This window comes from Vipera ursinii (genome assembly GCF_947247035.1).
Source record: "Vipera ursinii genome assembly, chromosome: 1".
Lineage (NCBI taxonomy): Eukaryota > Metazoa > Chordata > Lepidosauria > Squamata > Viperidae > Vipera > Vipera ursinii.
Genome location: NC_139512.1, coordinates 322,353,291 through 322,370,782, shown reverse-complemented (window position 1 = coordinate 322,370,782; position 17,492 = coordinate 322,353,291). Strand labels below are relative to the sequence as shown.

Genomic DNA, 17,492 nt, shown 5'->3' with positions numbered 1-17,492 from the left:
TTCTAAGGTCCTGCAGATTATGAATGTTGACAATGCAGAGCAACTATTCAAATCCTGATCTCTTGTGTGGCTAACTAACTACATACACATGCACATACTGCATATATTAGGGATGTTACAAATTTGAAACTAGTTGAGAGAACACACACATACACACACACACACACACACACACACATATATATAGGAAAAAGCAGAAGGTATTTACCAGTATCTGATTTTTTTAATATAAATGATGCTGTGCTTCAGTGGTTAGATATCCTAGACAAATGTATAAGGCATATTTTGGACCTTAGTGTATTGCCTAATGAAAATAATAATACTTAACAAAAAGAATAATTTGGGGAGATGTCAATTCTATCAAACTCTCCTATCAGCAAATACCTGGTCAGAGGTGAAGAGCAATTAAAATAATGTCAGAGCAAACCAGATAGTCATGTAAGTGAGATTTGATTAAAATGCTTCTGGAGGGCTGTGGAGTAGTGAAAGTTTTCCAGCTGTTGTAAACAAAGGAAACAAAGCAAATTAAATGGTGCAGAGAAGAGAGAAACAAGAATAAGATGTTGTCATGGTCAGAGAGGTAGAGAGCAACGCAATGTCTCAGTGGATTTGTGACATAATCTTTTGTTAGCTCTCAAATAAAAAAAGGATCTTACATCACCATTAAAAAAAATCTTACAGAATGTTATGAGTCTCCTAGCATCTGTTACAATTGTGCCTGTCTTGACAGAAGTGAAGACTGACTTGATTGATCCAATGGATTCTCTTATTTATTTGCAGACCACAGATGACATCTTGGTGGCCTCAGCTGAATGCCCCAGTGATGATGAGGACATTGATCCCTGTGAGACGAGCTCAGGTGGGTTAGGTTAGTCAACTTTTTTTATTACTTACTTTTTATTTTTATTCTTTGCATGTAGCAGTGATGAAAGAATCTTTCATTTCAGCCTGTATTGATGATGAAGCAAAATTCATTCTCTTGGGTCCCAGATAGGAATTGCCAATATAATTCTCTCAGTGTATATGTATCTGTTATGTATGAGAGAAAGAAAGAGAGATAAAGACTCCTACTAAAGGCTACTTAGTTGGCTATTTAGGTTTCTTCTATTATTTTTATTAAACTATCTTCAAAAACAACTAATTAGTTATATGACAGTGGGATATTTTAAGCAATAAGTTTATTAAAGATCCTGTAGAAGAGATATTAAAAAAGCAGAGATTTTAGGATTTAAGTTTTGAGCCCTCCAAAAGAAAAAAAAATACATCTATGACTGACAGCTCTTGCTGATTGCTTGGAACTGTATATATTTCTGCTGAGCAGAAGGCATTTTGCCATGGCAGACTTCATAGATGTGAAACTGAAAATAGGTTTGCAACCACACTATGAAATCTCTATAAGGAAACTATTATTTGTTTATGAACATTGAGAGATCTCTGTATATGTAGGTAGATAATAGAGAATACCTTGTAATCTGATAAACAGTTCAGCCAATATTCAAATTACAGCTGACCATCTCTGCTTCTTTTAGGAGGAAGGTAAGGGGAGGTTGAAATGCATCTTTGACAAGACTGATGATCACAAACACTCATTCATGCAACTTCTAAGATATATGGTTGCTTCCATTGTTAAGATTTTATCATGCAGTTTCTTTGTTAAAGGACAGTTCTGTTATCTCAGGGGTGTCAAACTGCTGGCCCGTGGGTCGGATGTGTCATCCAGAAGCCACACTGACCCCATTGCCGGCAATGGCAAAACCAAAACAATCAAGATCAAGTGAAGTACTAATACCACTTTACAGTGCTTTGGTAAGGCCACACCTGGAATACTGCATCCAGTTTTGGTCACCACGATGTAAAAAAGATGTCGAGACTCTAGAAAGGGTACAGAGAAGAGCAACAAAGATGATTGGGGGACTGTAGGCTAAAACATATAGGGAACGGTTGCTGGAATTGGGTATGTGTAGTTTAACGAAGAGAAGAGTGAGGGGTGACATGATAGCAGTGTTCCAATATCTCAGGGGCTGCCACAAAGAAGAGGAAGTCAAGCTATTCTCCAAAGCACCTGAAAGCAGGACAAGAAGCAATGGATGGAAACTAGTCAAGGAGAGAAGCAACCTAGAACTAAGGAGAAACTTCCTGACAGTTAGAACAATTAACCAGTGGAACGACCTGCCTCCAGAAGTGGTGAATGCTCCAACACTGGAAGTTTTTAAGAAGAGACTGGACAGCCATTTGCCTGAAATGGTATAGGGTTTTCTGCCTGAGCAGGGGGTTGAACTAGATGACCTCCAAGGTCCCTTCCAACTTATTATTATTATTATTATCCTGATATGTTGCATGATCATGTGACATCATGAGTTTGACATGTCTGTGTTATCTGCAACAAAAGATAATTATAAAAAGATAAAGAAATAAGACAAGAAAGGGGTTTGCTTTGTGCAGCAATTTTGATTTTTTTTTCCTGTGGAGAGATGTTTTTTCCCTGTGGAGATAAGATTGGCCCCCATTTTGACACACTTTCACAAAGACCTGAAGATGGTGGTGGTTCTGCCAATGGGGACCCCAGAGTGATACAGAGGACCCCAAAGTGGACCCCAAAGTGATACAGAGCCCATAAAGTGGCTGAACTGATTCTTGTCAGCAAAGAGTGGAGGTTTATTCGTTTATTCGTTTTATCTTTGTGAACAACCTAGAGTCACCATGAGTGAATTGGGCAGCCATATAAATTTTCTAAACAAATATTTTCATTTTTCTCCATAACCACAATGGCTATAAAAATTTTAAAGTTCCAGGATCTTTGGTATGCTACACCTGGTGACACCAGGATGCGGATCTTTTAGGCAGTTCCTCAGAGCTTCAGATGAAGGATTTTTCCATCATCTAATTGGTCCTCTAGCAATTCTAGCAATGCTCTTTAGAAGGCCAGATCCTAAAGCTAAAACTCAAATACTTTGGCCACCTGATGAGAAGGAAGGACTCACTGGAGAAGAGTCTAATGCTGGGAAAGATTGAGGGCAAGAGAAGAAGGGGACGACAGAGAATGAGGTGGCTGGATGGAGTCACTGAAGCAGTAGGCATGAGCTTAAATGGACTGCAGAAGATGGTAGAGGACAGGAAAGCCTGGAGGAATGTTGTCCATAGGGTCGCGATGGGTCGGACACAACTTTGCAGCTAACAACAACAAGAAGCAATTCATGGGTTGAATCTGAGACCATTCATTCACTGAGCTGATTGCTTCCCCACATTCTTCATTAGATTTATTTTATAAAGACCAAGAAATATATTACAAATTACTTAAAAGAATTCAGAGTGTTGTTACCTTCCAATCAAAGTGGCATTTATTTATCTACTCAAATTTGCATACTTTTGAACTGCTAGGTTGGCAGGAGCTGAGGCAAGGACAGGAACTCACCCTATCACATGGCACTCAGGTCTTGAACCTGGCTGCCGGCTTTCCAACCAACAAGCCCAGTGTTTTTAATCACTGAGCCACCATGCTGCCCTATTGGAGACAGTAGAAAGTCAATTTTGACTCATTTTGATCTAGATGCAACAGTGCAAATTTTTGGAAGATTATGGAAGTATTTTGTCCCTACCTTCTTCCAAGATTGTTTTAATTTTCTGGTCTACTTTATTGTTGATATGTAATGTTTGAGCAATTAAGCCAAATCTGAAATCATTAATTCCTACATTTTTTTCTAGAGAACAGATATTTATAAATATTTGCACATTAATAAATTTCCTGCTAGGATTGTTTTTCATGATTCTTGAGGCCATTTCAAGTTCTGGGAATCAAAAGTATAAACACATCTAATTTATAATACTTCAGTAGATTCCATGTATTGAAACAGCAAGAGTATATTTATTAGATATATTCATATAAGAAAATAACTACCATGATCCATATTTCACACTTATTTTTATTACAGTTATCAGGGCCAGAAAGCACCTCAGTGCTATTTGTATTTTGTTTTTTATCCAATGTTTCAAAGGACATAGAATCAAATGCAGGTTTACAATTTGTATTTCTGGAAGTAAAAGCTGCATTTATTAACACATTCACAACTTCATGCACATTTTTGTAACTCATAATCTGACTTGTCAGGTTAGGTTGAGTTCTAGGAAAACTAGGTTAGATGCTTGTTCAGTGTATTGGCTCCCAAGTATCACCATTCCCATACAGTTTTATACCTTCGAACAAGTTTTGACTAGTCCATCAAAGCTGGGCCAGTCATACCTTGACATTTTAGCCACACCCTTTTCCTATTGAATGCAATTGCCTTTGTTCTGTTATTTTAGGGACAACTTTTCTGCCTCCACAACTTACTTTATGTGAGCCTCATGTACTTAGAATTTTATATATGTCCATTCACACAAACACAGGGTACTATGCTGCACATTATCACAATATAACAGAATTATGTAATGATTAACATAGTGTTGATATACTATTATATGATTTATTAGTTAATGCAGACATGTCAAACACAAGGCCCGGGGGCCGGATCCGGCCCGCAAAGTGCTTTCATGTGGCCCACGAAGCCATCCTGGAAACAGTGAGGGAATGGCCCCCACTGCCTTGGCCCTGGCCCAGAGATCCTCCTTCTGCCAGAAACCCTCAGATCTGTCCCACTCCTGCCCAGGCCCCCATAGGCACCCTTGATGCGAACGATGTAGAGCTGGCCACGCCCACCCAATAGGTCATATGCACTCTAGCCACACCCACCCAGTAGGCCACGCCCATCCTGGCCATACCCACCTGGCCCCTTGAGGGCAACCACAATGCTGATGTGGCCCTCAATGAAATTGAGTTTGACACCCCTGAGTTAATGTATTAACAAGTGGCTTATAGAGTCCTAAAAATAGATGTTAAGAATTGTGAAATCTCAGTCTTCTACAAGTTAAGATTTGCTTATCTTTCTTTGTTGGACTAATTCTTTTACCTATTTTGGAACAGCACTTCGTTTGTGAGTTAAAGGTTATGAACTCTATTAGCTGCAATGGTTTCCTCCAAAGGTTTAAACAACATCCCATCATTATTTCCTTCTGTATTAGAATAACTTGCTTCATCCCTCCTTTCCTCCCTCCCTCTTTCTTTTTCCATCTCCTCACACGTAACGGACTCTCCTTGTTGTCTCCTGGGAAAATACAGTATCTCCTGAGAGGAGGCAACATTTCTCGTGTTGTTGTGCATTGCTTTGAAAAGATATTTCAGCTCTGATATTTTGCCTCTGTGAGGGCGTTTGAATACTACAAGATTAGACACAATACAATCCTGCTCATGTGCCTTTCATTATATAAAAAAACTGGCTGGCATATAGATACATTGAGAGGACACAAAATCATGTACCTTTCCTATATAGTCATGGATATAGAACTGGTGACAAAGAAATCACTGCACATTCAGAGAGAGAGAGAGAGAGAGAGAGAGAGAGAGAGAGAGAGAGAGAGAGAGAGAGAGAGAGAGAGAGAGAGAGAGAGGAGATTTTACACTTATAGGCACGCTGCTTTAGAGCAGCAGCTGTGCTGAGAGTGGAGACACTTTTCTTCCTCTTTTGACATCACAAACAGTGTTCGTTTTGGTAAGTTGTTATAGATGCAGAGATAATAATGGCACATCAGATGTGAATGCTTATGGATAAGTGTTTTTGATGTATAGTAAAATCTTAAGTCAACATAAGGGTCCGCATCTATATCTCTGCAATTGCTGATTTATAGTTTGATATAGACTGTGCTGATTTATTAATTTTTGATTTATTTAGAAAGTAAGGCATAGTATCATTCCCTGGGAGGAATAGCCTATCAGGATTGTCACTGCCAGAAGGTCTCTGATGTTGCTTGCTATGCACCTGCATTTCAATAAATAATGAATGCAAAGATGTGACTTGCAAAAAATATAGGAAATGAAAATGTAATGGAGTCAGCAGCCTGATAATCAAACAGTGCATGAAACACTGAATAAAAATAAAACCAGAATAAAAGTGACCAAACCATATAAAGTACAGTTTACAATGGAATACACAAAGATATCACACAAACAGTATTTATGCAGAGAAAAATCGAATCATATGTCTTGCCCATTCTTTGCTCTTACATTACAACCTTTCCGTTCCTGTCTGGATGGAAGGAGAGCAAATCTGTAGTGCCTGCTTCTTGAGCATATCTCCTCAAGTATGGGTTTGAATAATAAGGATATATTCCATTATTTGAAGATGGAAAGTAGTTAAGATAAATCAGTAGACTAGAAATAATTTATCTTATCTACAACCAAAGTCATCCCATGGAGATAATTCTCAGTTCCTCTTCCTGATCCTGATATGATTGAGACACTGCTGTCATTTTATATCATTGTAGTCTTTTCCATTACAGATTTATTTCTTACATGTCCAGTTTAGTATTTGATAGAACCAGACTGATATGTGCACATTTTTGCTTCCTTCATGAATTGAATTCATTATGCATTCAACAGTGACCTTTTAATCCCAGCTGAATATTTATAAAGATAACTATTAGAAGATCTTCAAAAATATTTTGTGAATCTGAGATTCCTGGGGGCACAATGCAGTATTGTGCATTAGAATGCAGTATTACAGGTTGACTATGCCCATAGGCAGGGGTTCAATCCCGACAGGGCTCAAGGTTGACTCAGCCTTCCATCCTTCTGGAGTCAGTAAAATGAGGACCCACATTGTAGAGTGCAATATGCTGAGATTATAAACTACTCATAAAGTGCTGTAAAGCACTATGGAGCACTATACAAGTCTAAGTGTTATTGCTATTGCTAATACCAAATTATTCATGTATATTATATTATTCAATCTGATATTGACAGGTGGAATTCTCAAAGATATTCCAAATGTATACCAGCTTCTTCCCCATAGATAGCATCAAACCTGCATATAATAAAATATATTTTAGATCAGATTATTAATCTATTTAGTCAAGATTGTTTAAGCAACAGTAGCAAGAAATTATTTCCAATTTCTAGAACCATAGAATTTGGAAAGGCCTTTGATACCAACTCCAGTTCAGTTCAAGGAATCCAATTAAGGCAGGTTCTATGAATTCTCTTCTTAAACACCTCCAAAAAGGAGAAACATCCACCTCCATAAATAATTTCGCTACCAAATACTCTTCCTATACATTAAAAAAACCCACTCAATCTGCCCCTCTGTAAATTAATTACATTATACCATGTTTGACATTCTGGGACAATTTCTTATCACATACTTGAAACTTGCTTATATTACCCCTCAAATCAGAGTCCTTTCAGTTCTTCTAGGAGAGTTTCTAGTTCATAATAATCCCCATTACACTTCTTTGTATATGTGTCATTGTATATAAAACCTTGTGTCCATCTGAGATGAAGCTTGACCAATGTCAAATAGCGGAATTATACTTCCCATGGTTTTATCATAACCATAATTCTGTTGATATAGCCTTTTCACATGTCCTCTTGCCAGGCTAGATAATTAAACCCCCTCTTGTAGATATGCACAGTGTTTGATTTATTTTTCTTAGGTAAAAATAATCAAGATTGAACCTAGGACTTAAAATGTGTATAAAACTACCACACTGCCATAAACATGTTCCCAGAAAGGACCTTCATCTTAAAATCAATGAATGTAGACAGCTTTAGGAAGACATAGGTGCCCAAGTTTCTACCTGCAGTGAAATCCATGCATGAGGCCAAAGATGTGCTTATGGGAAATACTACTTTCAAAATTCTGCCTTTAAGAATTTCAGATTCCTTTCCCCCTCTCTCTCCACTTCTCTGTATTGCACAGTATGCCAATTTTTGATAGGATCTACTTTACAGCCAATCAGACCATGATTGTAGACCAATTTTGTAGCCTTTGTTCTGACTGATAGCAGCTGCTTTCCAAATTTTCAGGCAGGAAACTTTCCCAGCTAAGGTTAGGAGATTAAATCTCAGAAATTCTGCATTCAAAAAATGACAATATACTATTGCTATTTCTAATGCTTCCACTTGCTCACACAATCATAAAATTATAAAGCAACCTGCAAATATTTATTTAGGGTAAAAGAAAGTACAACTATATTTTTTTAAGAAATGGTGCAGTTTTAGAACATGGGATTACAACAACTTCATTTGGATTTTTATAACCTCATGGGATTTTGTTTACCATTATGCAATTGATGGGCAAACAGTTTAATTTGCACTGCAGTGTTTATAAAGGATATTAAGTTGGTTATTAAATTTTGTAAGATTTACAGCCCACTTCAGACAAGGACTTAGGCTAAATTACATACATATTTAATTTAATTTTATTTTTTAATTTTATTAGATTTATATACCGCCCTTTCCCGAAGGACTCAGGGCGGTTTACAGGGCATTTTAAAATCACACCAATACAAAATACAAAAGTTAAAAGACAATTAAAAAGATTAAATTATCCCTGAAAATAAATCCCCAGTTAAAATTCTCAGCCTGGGCCAGAGAGCTCAAAGAGCCAAGTCTTCAGGTCCCGGCGGAATGAACGCAGGTCAGGGTCTAATTTAATCTCTTCAATAAGAATTGGGTGATGGACTGACAATGGAGTAGAGATACTCATGTTATTATTGCCAAACATTATGTTTAGGATCTTGGCCTCTTACATCCTACAGACTGAGCAGAGCAAGTTGTTCTGGATTATTCTGTTTCCCAAAGTTGCAACCCACTTTGTTATCACTCCTGTCACAATAGCCCACCTCCATAAGGAAATGCTTTTTTAGCCCTCACTGGCTAGCTGACATGAAATAATGAAAAATGACGAGCTCTTAAAATTGTGATTGTGCCCTTACAGGATGTAGTTGAGAACAACAAGTAAACATATTCTCTCTTTTTAAATCTCTCTGCCCATGGGAAAATTCTAGCCTAACTTTCTCCCTACTCTGAGTTTCCTAAATTGTAAATGGAATTTTTAATTCCTACACTGGAAAGATTGCACTGCTTTTTCTTCTTGAAAAATTGTCGTTAATCCTGTTTTCCTTTCCTTTTTCAGTGACAGTTTTCCAGGGTGATCATAGCTTCTATATCGGGGTGTCAAACTTGCAACATCACGTGATGTGTCGCGACGTATCGTGACATTTTTTACATTGCTGGCAATGGGGTGGGCACAGTTTCATCATGATGCATCCAGCCCATGGGTCGGCAGTTTGACACCCCTGTTTATATGATTCAGATTCTGCAAAATCTTAATTCTTGCTTACTTAGGTCTAAAGTAAGCAGAAAAAGGTTGCAACCTGACATCATAATCCAATCCATTTGGCAAACATTTCAAAACTGTACCCCAAATTACTTTATTTGGCTACATGCTAGTAATTTCCAAAGTAAACACTATGTGGTCTTTAAGATACTTCTTTTATTAGGAATCCAACAGAAGGCTTAATTTCTTAGGAATATCAGTCAAGCATCTTGTCTACTCCTATAATTTCTGGTTGATTGGCCAGTACCTAGCTGTCTATCTGTATCTGAAAGCCCCACAGATCATAGCACTGTTACTCTCACTGACCTTCTTTGAAATCTCCCATCTGGACTTGGGATAGCCTAGCCTGTACACTATACGGATGCTCCTGTAGACAATGCCTACTACTTGGTTGTGCTGCTCAGGGTATGCTGTTCCTGACTACTTCTTACACTCTGCCACTGTATGTGGAACTGTCTCTGAGGCCTCTCTGCATAATCTCTACCTTGTGTCCTCTCTGTAGTAGTATGGTAGACTCTTGCTTTTATCTGGTGCTTAGTGCCTGTTCTTATGCTGCTAGGATTAGTACCTCAGTGCTGTCTTTTAGTCTAGCTCTTTCCAGCATTACCCATATATATATATATATATATATATATCAGCAACCAATCATCACTTATGTTCCCTGCTTCAAAATGCTACTTTTCAGAATCACAAATACTGATAAGAGTGGGGGGAGATTTGGTAGCTCCTATTTTTTTTAAGATAAGGAGTAATTCCCTGTCATAAGATTTAAATCTATCTAGTATCGTAATCTTGCCCCAACTCCATTTAAAGATTTCAGTAACAAGGCAAAATCTTCAGAGGATATATATTGTAGATGTGTAATGCCAAGAAGTCCTGGAGTATAAATGTCCCAGTGAAATGAAGTTTAGATAAGGTGATCCATCTCAGAGAGCTTTTGGGTTTTCAACTGCTCCCAGATTGAAAGCCTACCAGAGAGTATACTAATAAGCAATTCAACTCATACCCACCCCCATGTAAAAGTTGATGAGTAAATAGGCAGAGAAAATGTATGTAATCTTGTGAATAATTTTCTAATCCCCCTATTTCCATTTGATACATGCAAAGGCATGAGTATGAACCAAGAGAAGGTCTTAAACTGTATTTTTGTTAATAAAAGCTTTTGCTAATCTCAATTTTCAAACACTCCAGGAATCTGCAATTCCATTTTCTTTTCACAGTATTAATGAACAATGGACATTGGCAATAGTCCTTTTTTCTTTCTTTCTCCTGAAAGAACTGCCAAGAATTATAATAAGCCTGTGATATGTAGTGGATAAGTCTAAACAAGTGTGACTGTTCTGCACAAGTTATTTCATGGCTGCAGAAATGCAAACAGGAATACAAAAATTAATCCCACCCAACAGGGTATGTAATATAATTTAGAAGGATGCATAACAGTGGTGAGTGGAGAGAAAAAACTGAATGAAACCAAGTACAGCATACTCATCTCACTGATCATATGCAAAAGAGCCCATAGTAGTCAGAATGCCTAACATTTTCATTCCACTCTCAGGAAGTATATTGTGTGACTTTCCACTCACCCTCAGCAGGTGTTTCTTTCTATCACAGTCACAAGAGATTCTTTCCAATCTATTCATTTTATGGTCTTAAATCTATAGCACTGGACTAATTACCAGTTTTTCATCTGCCATTGCTTGGACAATAAAGTAAGGTACTGATATTATGTTGGTTTCTTTTCAACATTCAATAATGCAGTCGTAATTTTTTTCAGAGTAATAAAGATACAGTATGTTGGCAGACACTGTTCAGTATTCATTGAATTGCTGTCAGGAACTGGGTTAGCAACAATCCTTTTAAGGAATACGAAGTTTTGATGGCCTGAAAATATGTTTATAATATAAACAAAAAAAATATATTATCAAAACAGCCCTCCCTCAAAGGAACTCAGGAAACTATGAGAAATATTTTGCAAATATCTCCTATCAGAAAATAATTATAAATCGCAATTCTTTACATTTCTAATGAAAAGCTGTAACAGTTAAATTGATAACCATACCCCTAGTAGTCTGCTGTTTTTAAACAAATATTCTGTGAGTATCCTATGAGCAAATTTAAGCAAAGTTTGATTCATACTTGCTTTTCAGTTTAATAGCTGCAACAAGGTTCATATCACAATGCTTTTGTTGAACTTAAAAATCCAGGTACATATATAAAAGGACAATACTTGTGGGTTATATAATAAAAGTGTAGACTTACTGTAGCATTGGAATAGCTCTAAAATCATAGAACAGCTTCGCAGGAATGTTGTAAAACTGATGTAAGAAAACATTTACAGTTTATTTCAGAGACATGAAGAAAAATTCCAAGTGGTATAACTGACACTAACTCCTTTTGTAGTACAATGTATCTTTATTATTTATGACAAGTATATTTCCCCATCTTTTCAGTAAAAACCTATACTCAAGTAGGGGCATCTGTAGTTGCTCTGCCCCTTTTGAAATGGTATGCATTGTTGTGATATATGTATAGAAAAGGGAGGGGTTTTATTTATTTATTTATTTATTTATTTATTTAGTTAGTTAGTTATATTTATATACCGCCCTATTCCCTGAGGACTCAGGGCGGTTTACAGGGAATTAAAAATCCAAAATACAAAAATTAAGAACAAATTAAAAAGTATTAAATTAACCCTGTAGTCAGTTAAAAAACCCCAAATTAAAAATTCTTCCTCAGTCTGGGCCCGAGAGCTGAAAAAGCCAGGTCTTCAGGCCCCGGCGGAATGATCGGAGGTCGGGGGCAGTCCTCAGCTCCACCGGCAGCTGGTTCCAGAGGGCAGGCGCTCCCACTGAGAAGGCCCTATCCCTGGGTGTCACCCGCCGGCAATCTCTCACCGGCGGAACCCTGAGCAGACCCTCCCTGTGGGAGCGCACTGGGCGAAGGGCGTTTGATGCCGGCAGCAAGTGTTCCCTCAAATATCCCGGACCCAGGCCATGTAGGGCTTTATAGGTGATAACCAGCACCTTGAATTTCATCCGGAGGGCAACCGGAAGCCAATGCAGCTCGCGGAGTAGAGGTGTTACATGGGAGTATCGGGAAACCCCCATTACAACTCGCGCGGCCGCATTCTGCACCAGTTGAAGCCTCCGAGTGGTCTTCAAGGGCAGCCCCATGTAGAGAGCGTTACAGTAGTCCAAACGGGAGGTCACAAGCGCATGAGTGACTGTGCGTAGGGCGTCCCGGTCCAGATAGGGACGCAACTGGCGCACCAGGCGAACCTGTGCAAAAGCCCCCCTGGTCACGGCTCCTATGTGATCTTCAAAATTGAGCCGTGAATCCAGGAGGACGCCCAAGTTGCGAGCCCTATCAACGGGGGGTAACACCTCACCCCCCATCATTAGAGGTGGAATAACATGGTTAACCCGGGACGCCGATACGCACAGCCACTCGGTCTTGGCGGGATTGAGACGAAGCCTGTTTCTCCCCATCCAGACCCGAACCGCCTCCAGGCACCGGGACATCACGGTGAGGGCATCACTGGGTTGGTTCGGGGTGGAAAGAAAGAGTTGGGTATCATCAGCATACTGGTGATACCCCACCCCAAAACCACGAATGATCTCGCCCAGCGGCTTCATGTAGATGTTGAACAGGAGAGGTGAGAGAACCGATCCCTGAGGAACTCCACAAATGAGAGACCTCGGGGCGGATCTCTGCCCTCCTGTCAACACCGACTGCGAGCGGCCCCGGAGTTAGGAGGAGAACCACCGTAAAACGGTGCCTCCCACTCCCAACCCCCTGAGACGCCGCAGCAAGATACCATGGTCGATGGTATCAAAAGCCGCTGAGAGATCTAATAGGACCAGGACAGAGGAGCAACCCCTGTCCCTAGCCCTCCAGAGATCATTCACCAGCGCGACCAATGCCGTCTCCGTGCTGTATCCGGGCCTGAAGCCCGATTGGTACGGGTCCAGATAATCACCGTGGTGCAGTGTTCTTTTCACACACTGACTGGTTTGACCATAACCAGTCCCCCCCCCCCCAATCTGGACATGGCTATTCCCAAGATTGCTTACAAAAACTCTTCACTTCTCTTTAAAATTTTGATTCTGTAGATAAGAATAGAACATTATGGGAATATCTTCCTCAAGAATATCAGAATAGAATGATACCAAACTGCAGGATATATACATCTATGCCTTGAAATCAGGAGATTCCAGTTATCCTTTTAAGCATTTGGCCAGAAATACAATCAGAGGCTTGAACAGTTCTCTCTTTAAAATTTAGAAGTTTAGAAATTTTAAAATGTTTTATATTCCTTCCGAGAGTAATGTTTGTAGACCTAACTAACTTTTCTTACTTCTGAAAAATGTCCACTCCATTGTTATAGTTATATAGTATTTCTGGCGCATACTTTATATTAGATATGTTGATGTGAAAAACAACCAATATTGATAATATTGGGAAAAGGTGGGTGTTTTTTTTTAATTAAGGCAATGAAGAAAACAAAACTGTGTCTTCATTGCAGTTTCCACCTCATTTCCACAGCCAATATTAGAAGCTGTTATGCTGACAATGCCAGGAACAGCTTCAAGTTAATTAAGTGGTTCTGTCTTCTGGAAACAGATGGAGTGAGATGATTGTGAAACGTTGTTTAAAGTGAAACAATGCCAGCAATTTCAGATTATTTTTTAAGAAAAAAATATTATTTTTTCAGTATTATACCTTTGTACCTGGTATTCAGTGAAACATTTTACTGTAAAATAAGTTTGAAAGTTGTTTTTTTATTGCCAATTAATCGAAATCTAATTGACAGCATTTGCTTAAAATGCCTACATTCAAAGATGATATGTAGCCTATCAGGTAGCATCATCTCTTTTCAGCATGTTCCATTCTTCCTTGAACAGAAAGTAATTTCCAGAATCACATTCAGCACAATAAATCTCCTAATTTCATTTTCTATAGCTGTTCCTATACTGTTATCCTGTCACAGTGAATTATAAAACAATTGTTGACATATCCAGCTCAGATGAATTTCCACATAACGCTGGGCATAGAATGAAGAATTAAATTAAAAGAAAGATGTTGTAGTTTCTAACCAGCCTAGTTTATCCCAACCTTAGAAATGGAAGCTTAGCTGGCTAGAAAATCCTAGAAGAGTAAACCTGAGAAAAATCTATGTAGACTTAAGATAGATAATCACCTAAGCATGTTGTTGGAAAACTTACTAAGCTGAAATGGATGTTATACTGCTTCAGCCAAAGCTTTTTTTATATAATTATCTTGACTCCTTGTTGGGGATCCACAAAAAGGCATCTCCAAAAAAGCAACACCTGGAGGGTCCTGTCACTTGTCACTATCCTACTAGGGATTGGAAGAAGTTTTAAACAAGACTCGTGGATGTCTTCTGGATGTCTTCTGCTTATTTCTTAGCACTGGTCCCTCTTCTTCCTCCCCCATACGCACTGCTGTGATTTTCTTTTCTTCTCTTATACTTTTCTTCTTTGACTGAACCCCTTTGCTTCACCTGAAATGCTTTGGTTGGGTCTGCCCTTTCTTTCAAGGGTTTCCTGTCTCTTTTCCTCCCTAAAATGTGTAGTTAACACTCTTCTTTATCATCTTTTCACCTTTTCCAGTCCATTTTTACCCTTTTCTTATTTTCATATGTTTTTTTAAAAGAATGTGTGTGTGTGTGTGTGTGTGTGTGTGTGTATTCAAAATTCCTGTTCAGTTTCTCTTTCTAATTCAATTACACTGTTCATCCACCACCACCACCCAGGATACTAACAAAGACGATCAATACAACAACACATTAAACCGTAACAAAAAGGTGGACTGCTCTTCATAACATGTTGAAAAGGAATATGAGAAATATATAAAAAACTTACATTTTGTTTCCTATACCAGTTTATTTTTTTTTAAATTCCATTTATATCCCACCCTACTCCGAAGACTCAGGGCGGCTTACAAGCTTAGCAGTAGCCTTCATTCTATGTATTCATGGGTTTAATCTGCCCATATATACCTAGAACCCTTGTTGGCTAAGTGGATGCTGTGGTAGAATATTTATTCCTCATGTGTTATTTTTCCATCAGTAATAAATGCTTTACATATATAAGCATTGATATGTTGTTGGTTATTTTACTGATTTCAAGATAAATGTCATCAGATCATATGTAATAGAATTGCAGAATCTCATATTTTCTCTCTCCTAGCATAATGAAATTGTGCACAAGAAAGACTTTTCTAAACAGATTAGGTTTTAGATTGTCAGATCAGCATAATGTAAAGTTGATTCTCTGTACCAGATAGTTCCTTGGAGAATGGTTGGGTATGAAGCAGAGAGAAACTGATTTGCCCAACATTACTGGATTGATTCCAGAATCCTAAAGTGAAACCAGCTTTCCAAAGCAATAGTGTTACAGTTAGATAATGGCTAGGTGATTTTCTACTTTGCATTACATAAATATGTTTTTTTTTCATCATCTGCTTACAGCAAGTCCCACCAAACCAGGACGGGGAGGATACCCAAGTTCTGAAGAGGTGGTTCGGGAATCCAGCAGCACGACTGGCATGGTGGTTGGGATCGTAGCAGCAGCTGCTCTGTGCATTCTCATCCTCCTCTACGCTATGTACAAGTACAGGAACCGAGATGAAGGCTCCTATCATGTTGATGAGAGTCGAAACTACATCAGTAACTCAGCACAGTCCAATGGGGCTGTGATTAAGGAAAAGCAACCCAACAGCTCTAAAAGCTCCAGCAAAAATAAGAAAAACAAGGATAAGGAGTACTATGTCTGATCCCAACAACTGGAAAGAACAATTGTATAGAAATAGTCTTCATTTTATCTGAGACATAAAACAAAACTTATTTACTTTACTTTTTATGAAGCACATACAAAATTTAAAAAATGGGGAAAGGAATATGGGGAATGCAATTAGAAAGGAAAGACTTTTTAACAAAACAAGGAATGACAAAATGAAATAAGCATTTCATACTCTGGTTTCCCTGAAACGGGAGTCAGTAAACCCCCCTTACGTTCACAGTGTTTTCATTTACTCTGCCATCTTTCTGTTGCTGGAATGTTTCTGAAGAAGATGTTGGTACTACTGCACACTCATAAGGCAAAGAGTATTACTCCAAAACATCAACCAGCACAACACAAATTGTGACAAACTGAAACAAACAAAAGATGAAATAATGCACACACCCACAATAAAGAAGCTACCTATCAGTCTGGATTTAGCCAAAGTGCTAGCACTTTTCTGAGGAGTAAGTCAATCTGATTACCTGACAAGACTTCACCATTCAACACAAGCCCTCAAGAAGCAGAGGTTGAAACTGAGCTTGCCATCTGGTGCAACAAAAAAATGATTGGAGCTTGGATTTGAAGTGAAGTGCTGGCTTTTCTGAATAAACCACATTTAAAAACAGAAGAAGAAAACATTTTTGGAAAAAGCCCCTTTCTGGTTGTGAGGAAAAAAAATATAGCGGCCTTATTTTCAAAAATAACAATAAACAAAGAAACAAAATACATGAAATATAAGGCTTATTTTCACACACCGTTACCAACAAATCCTAAACTGAGGGCATAGATACGATCATTGGAATAAAAAAAATCATGCACGCTTAGTATGTTATTACCTATGTTTATATTAAAAACACATCTATATGTGCTTTCTGGACTGTGATAAGTGATGTTTTCTAGCCTGTTGTATAGAAAATGCAAACTATATCTGCTCTTCAACCATTTTTGGTAAACTCAATGTTCTAAGTGTTGCTAGGTATAGAATGTTTTATGACATCTGGAGCAACCAACATTTCTGTTTACTTTTACAGCCATGAGAAACTGCCACACTTTTTATTCCCTTCTTGTCTTCCTCCCTCCCTCCCTCCCTCCCTCCCTTCCTGGGTTTGATTTTAATTTACAGTGTAGTAAATATACTAAACAGGATGTGTATGAATGTATATAAGAGTCAGCTAATTTTCTTCTTAACTTGTACAGCCTCTCTTCTTTTGCAGTTCCGTTTTAGTAGTTTGTATGAAAGAAGTGGACTTTAGAAAGCAAATATATATAGATATAAACTTCATAATTTTCTTCACCAATTGTCTATCCTCTCCTATGATACATTAGCAAGATCAATCACAATTATGTCATTTCAGCTCCTTTCTCTTCCTACCCATTAAACCCAACAACTGATGATTTAAGTTACCTTTACACTCTAGTTCAACTTTCTGGCTACTTGTCCAGGAATTGAGAAAAAGGTTGAATTCCATGATACCTT

General features: G+C 38.3%; 1 protein-coding gene across 22 annotated transcripts in view; it reads left to right on the top strand.

Moving 5' to 3' along the window:
- NRXN1 (neurexin 1) overlaps positions 1-16,316 on the top strand; it is a gene marked incomplete at its 5' end in the record, with an annotated part of 949,216 nt that extends 932,900 nt beyond the window's left edge. For 16 of the 22 annotated variants that reach the window (XM_083350275.1, XM_083350279.1, XM_083350281.1 and 13 more), the window contains 2 exons: positions 781-868; positions 15,703-16,316. In XM_083350275.1, coding sequence (XP_083206401.1) covers positions 781-868; positions 15,703-16,007 — 393 coding nt within the window. In that variant the 3' untranslated portion in view covers positions 16,008-16,316. The remainder of the gene's footprint in view (positions 1-780; positions 869-15,702) is intronic. The other 6 variants (XM_083350272.1, XM_083350271.1, XM_083350270.1 and 3 more) reach the window with 1 other exon arrangement.
- Between the last annotated feature and the right edge of the window lie 1,176 nt (positions 16,317-17,492).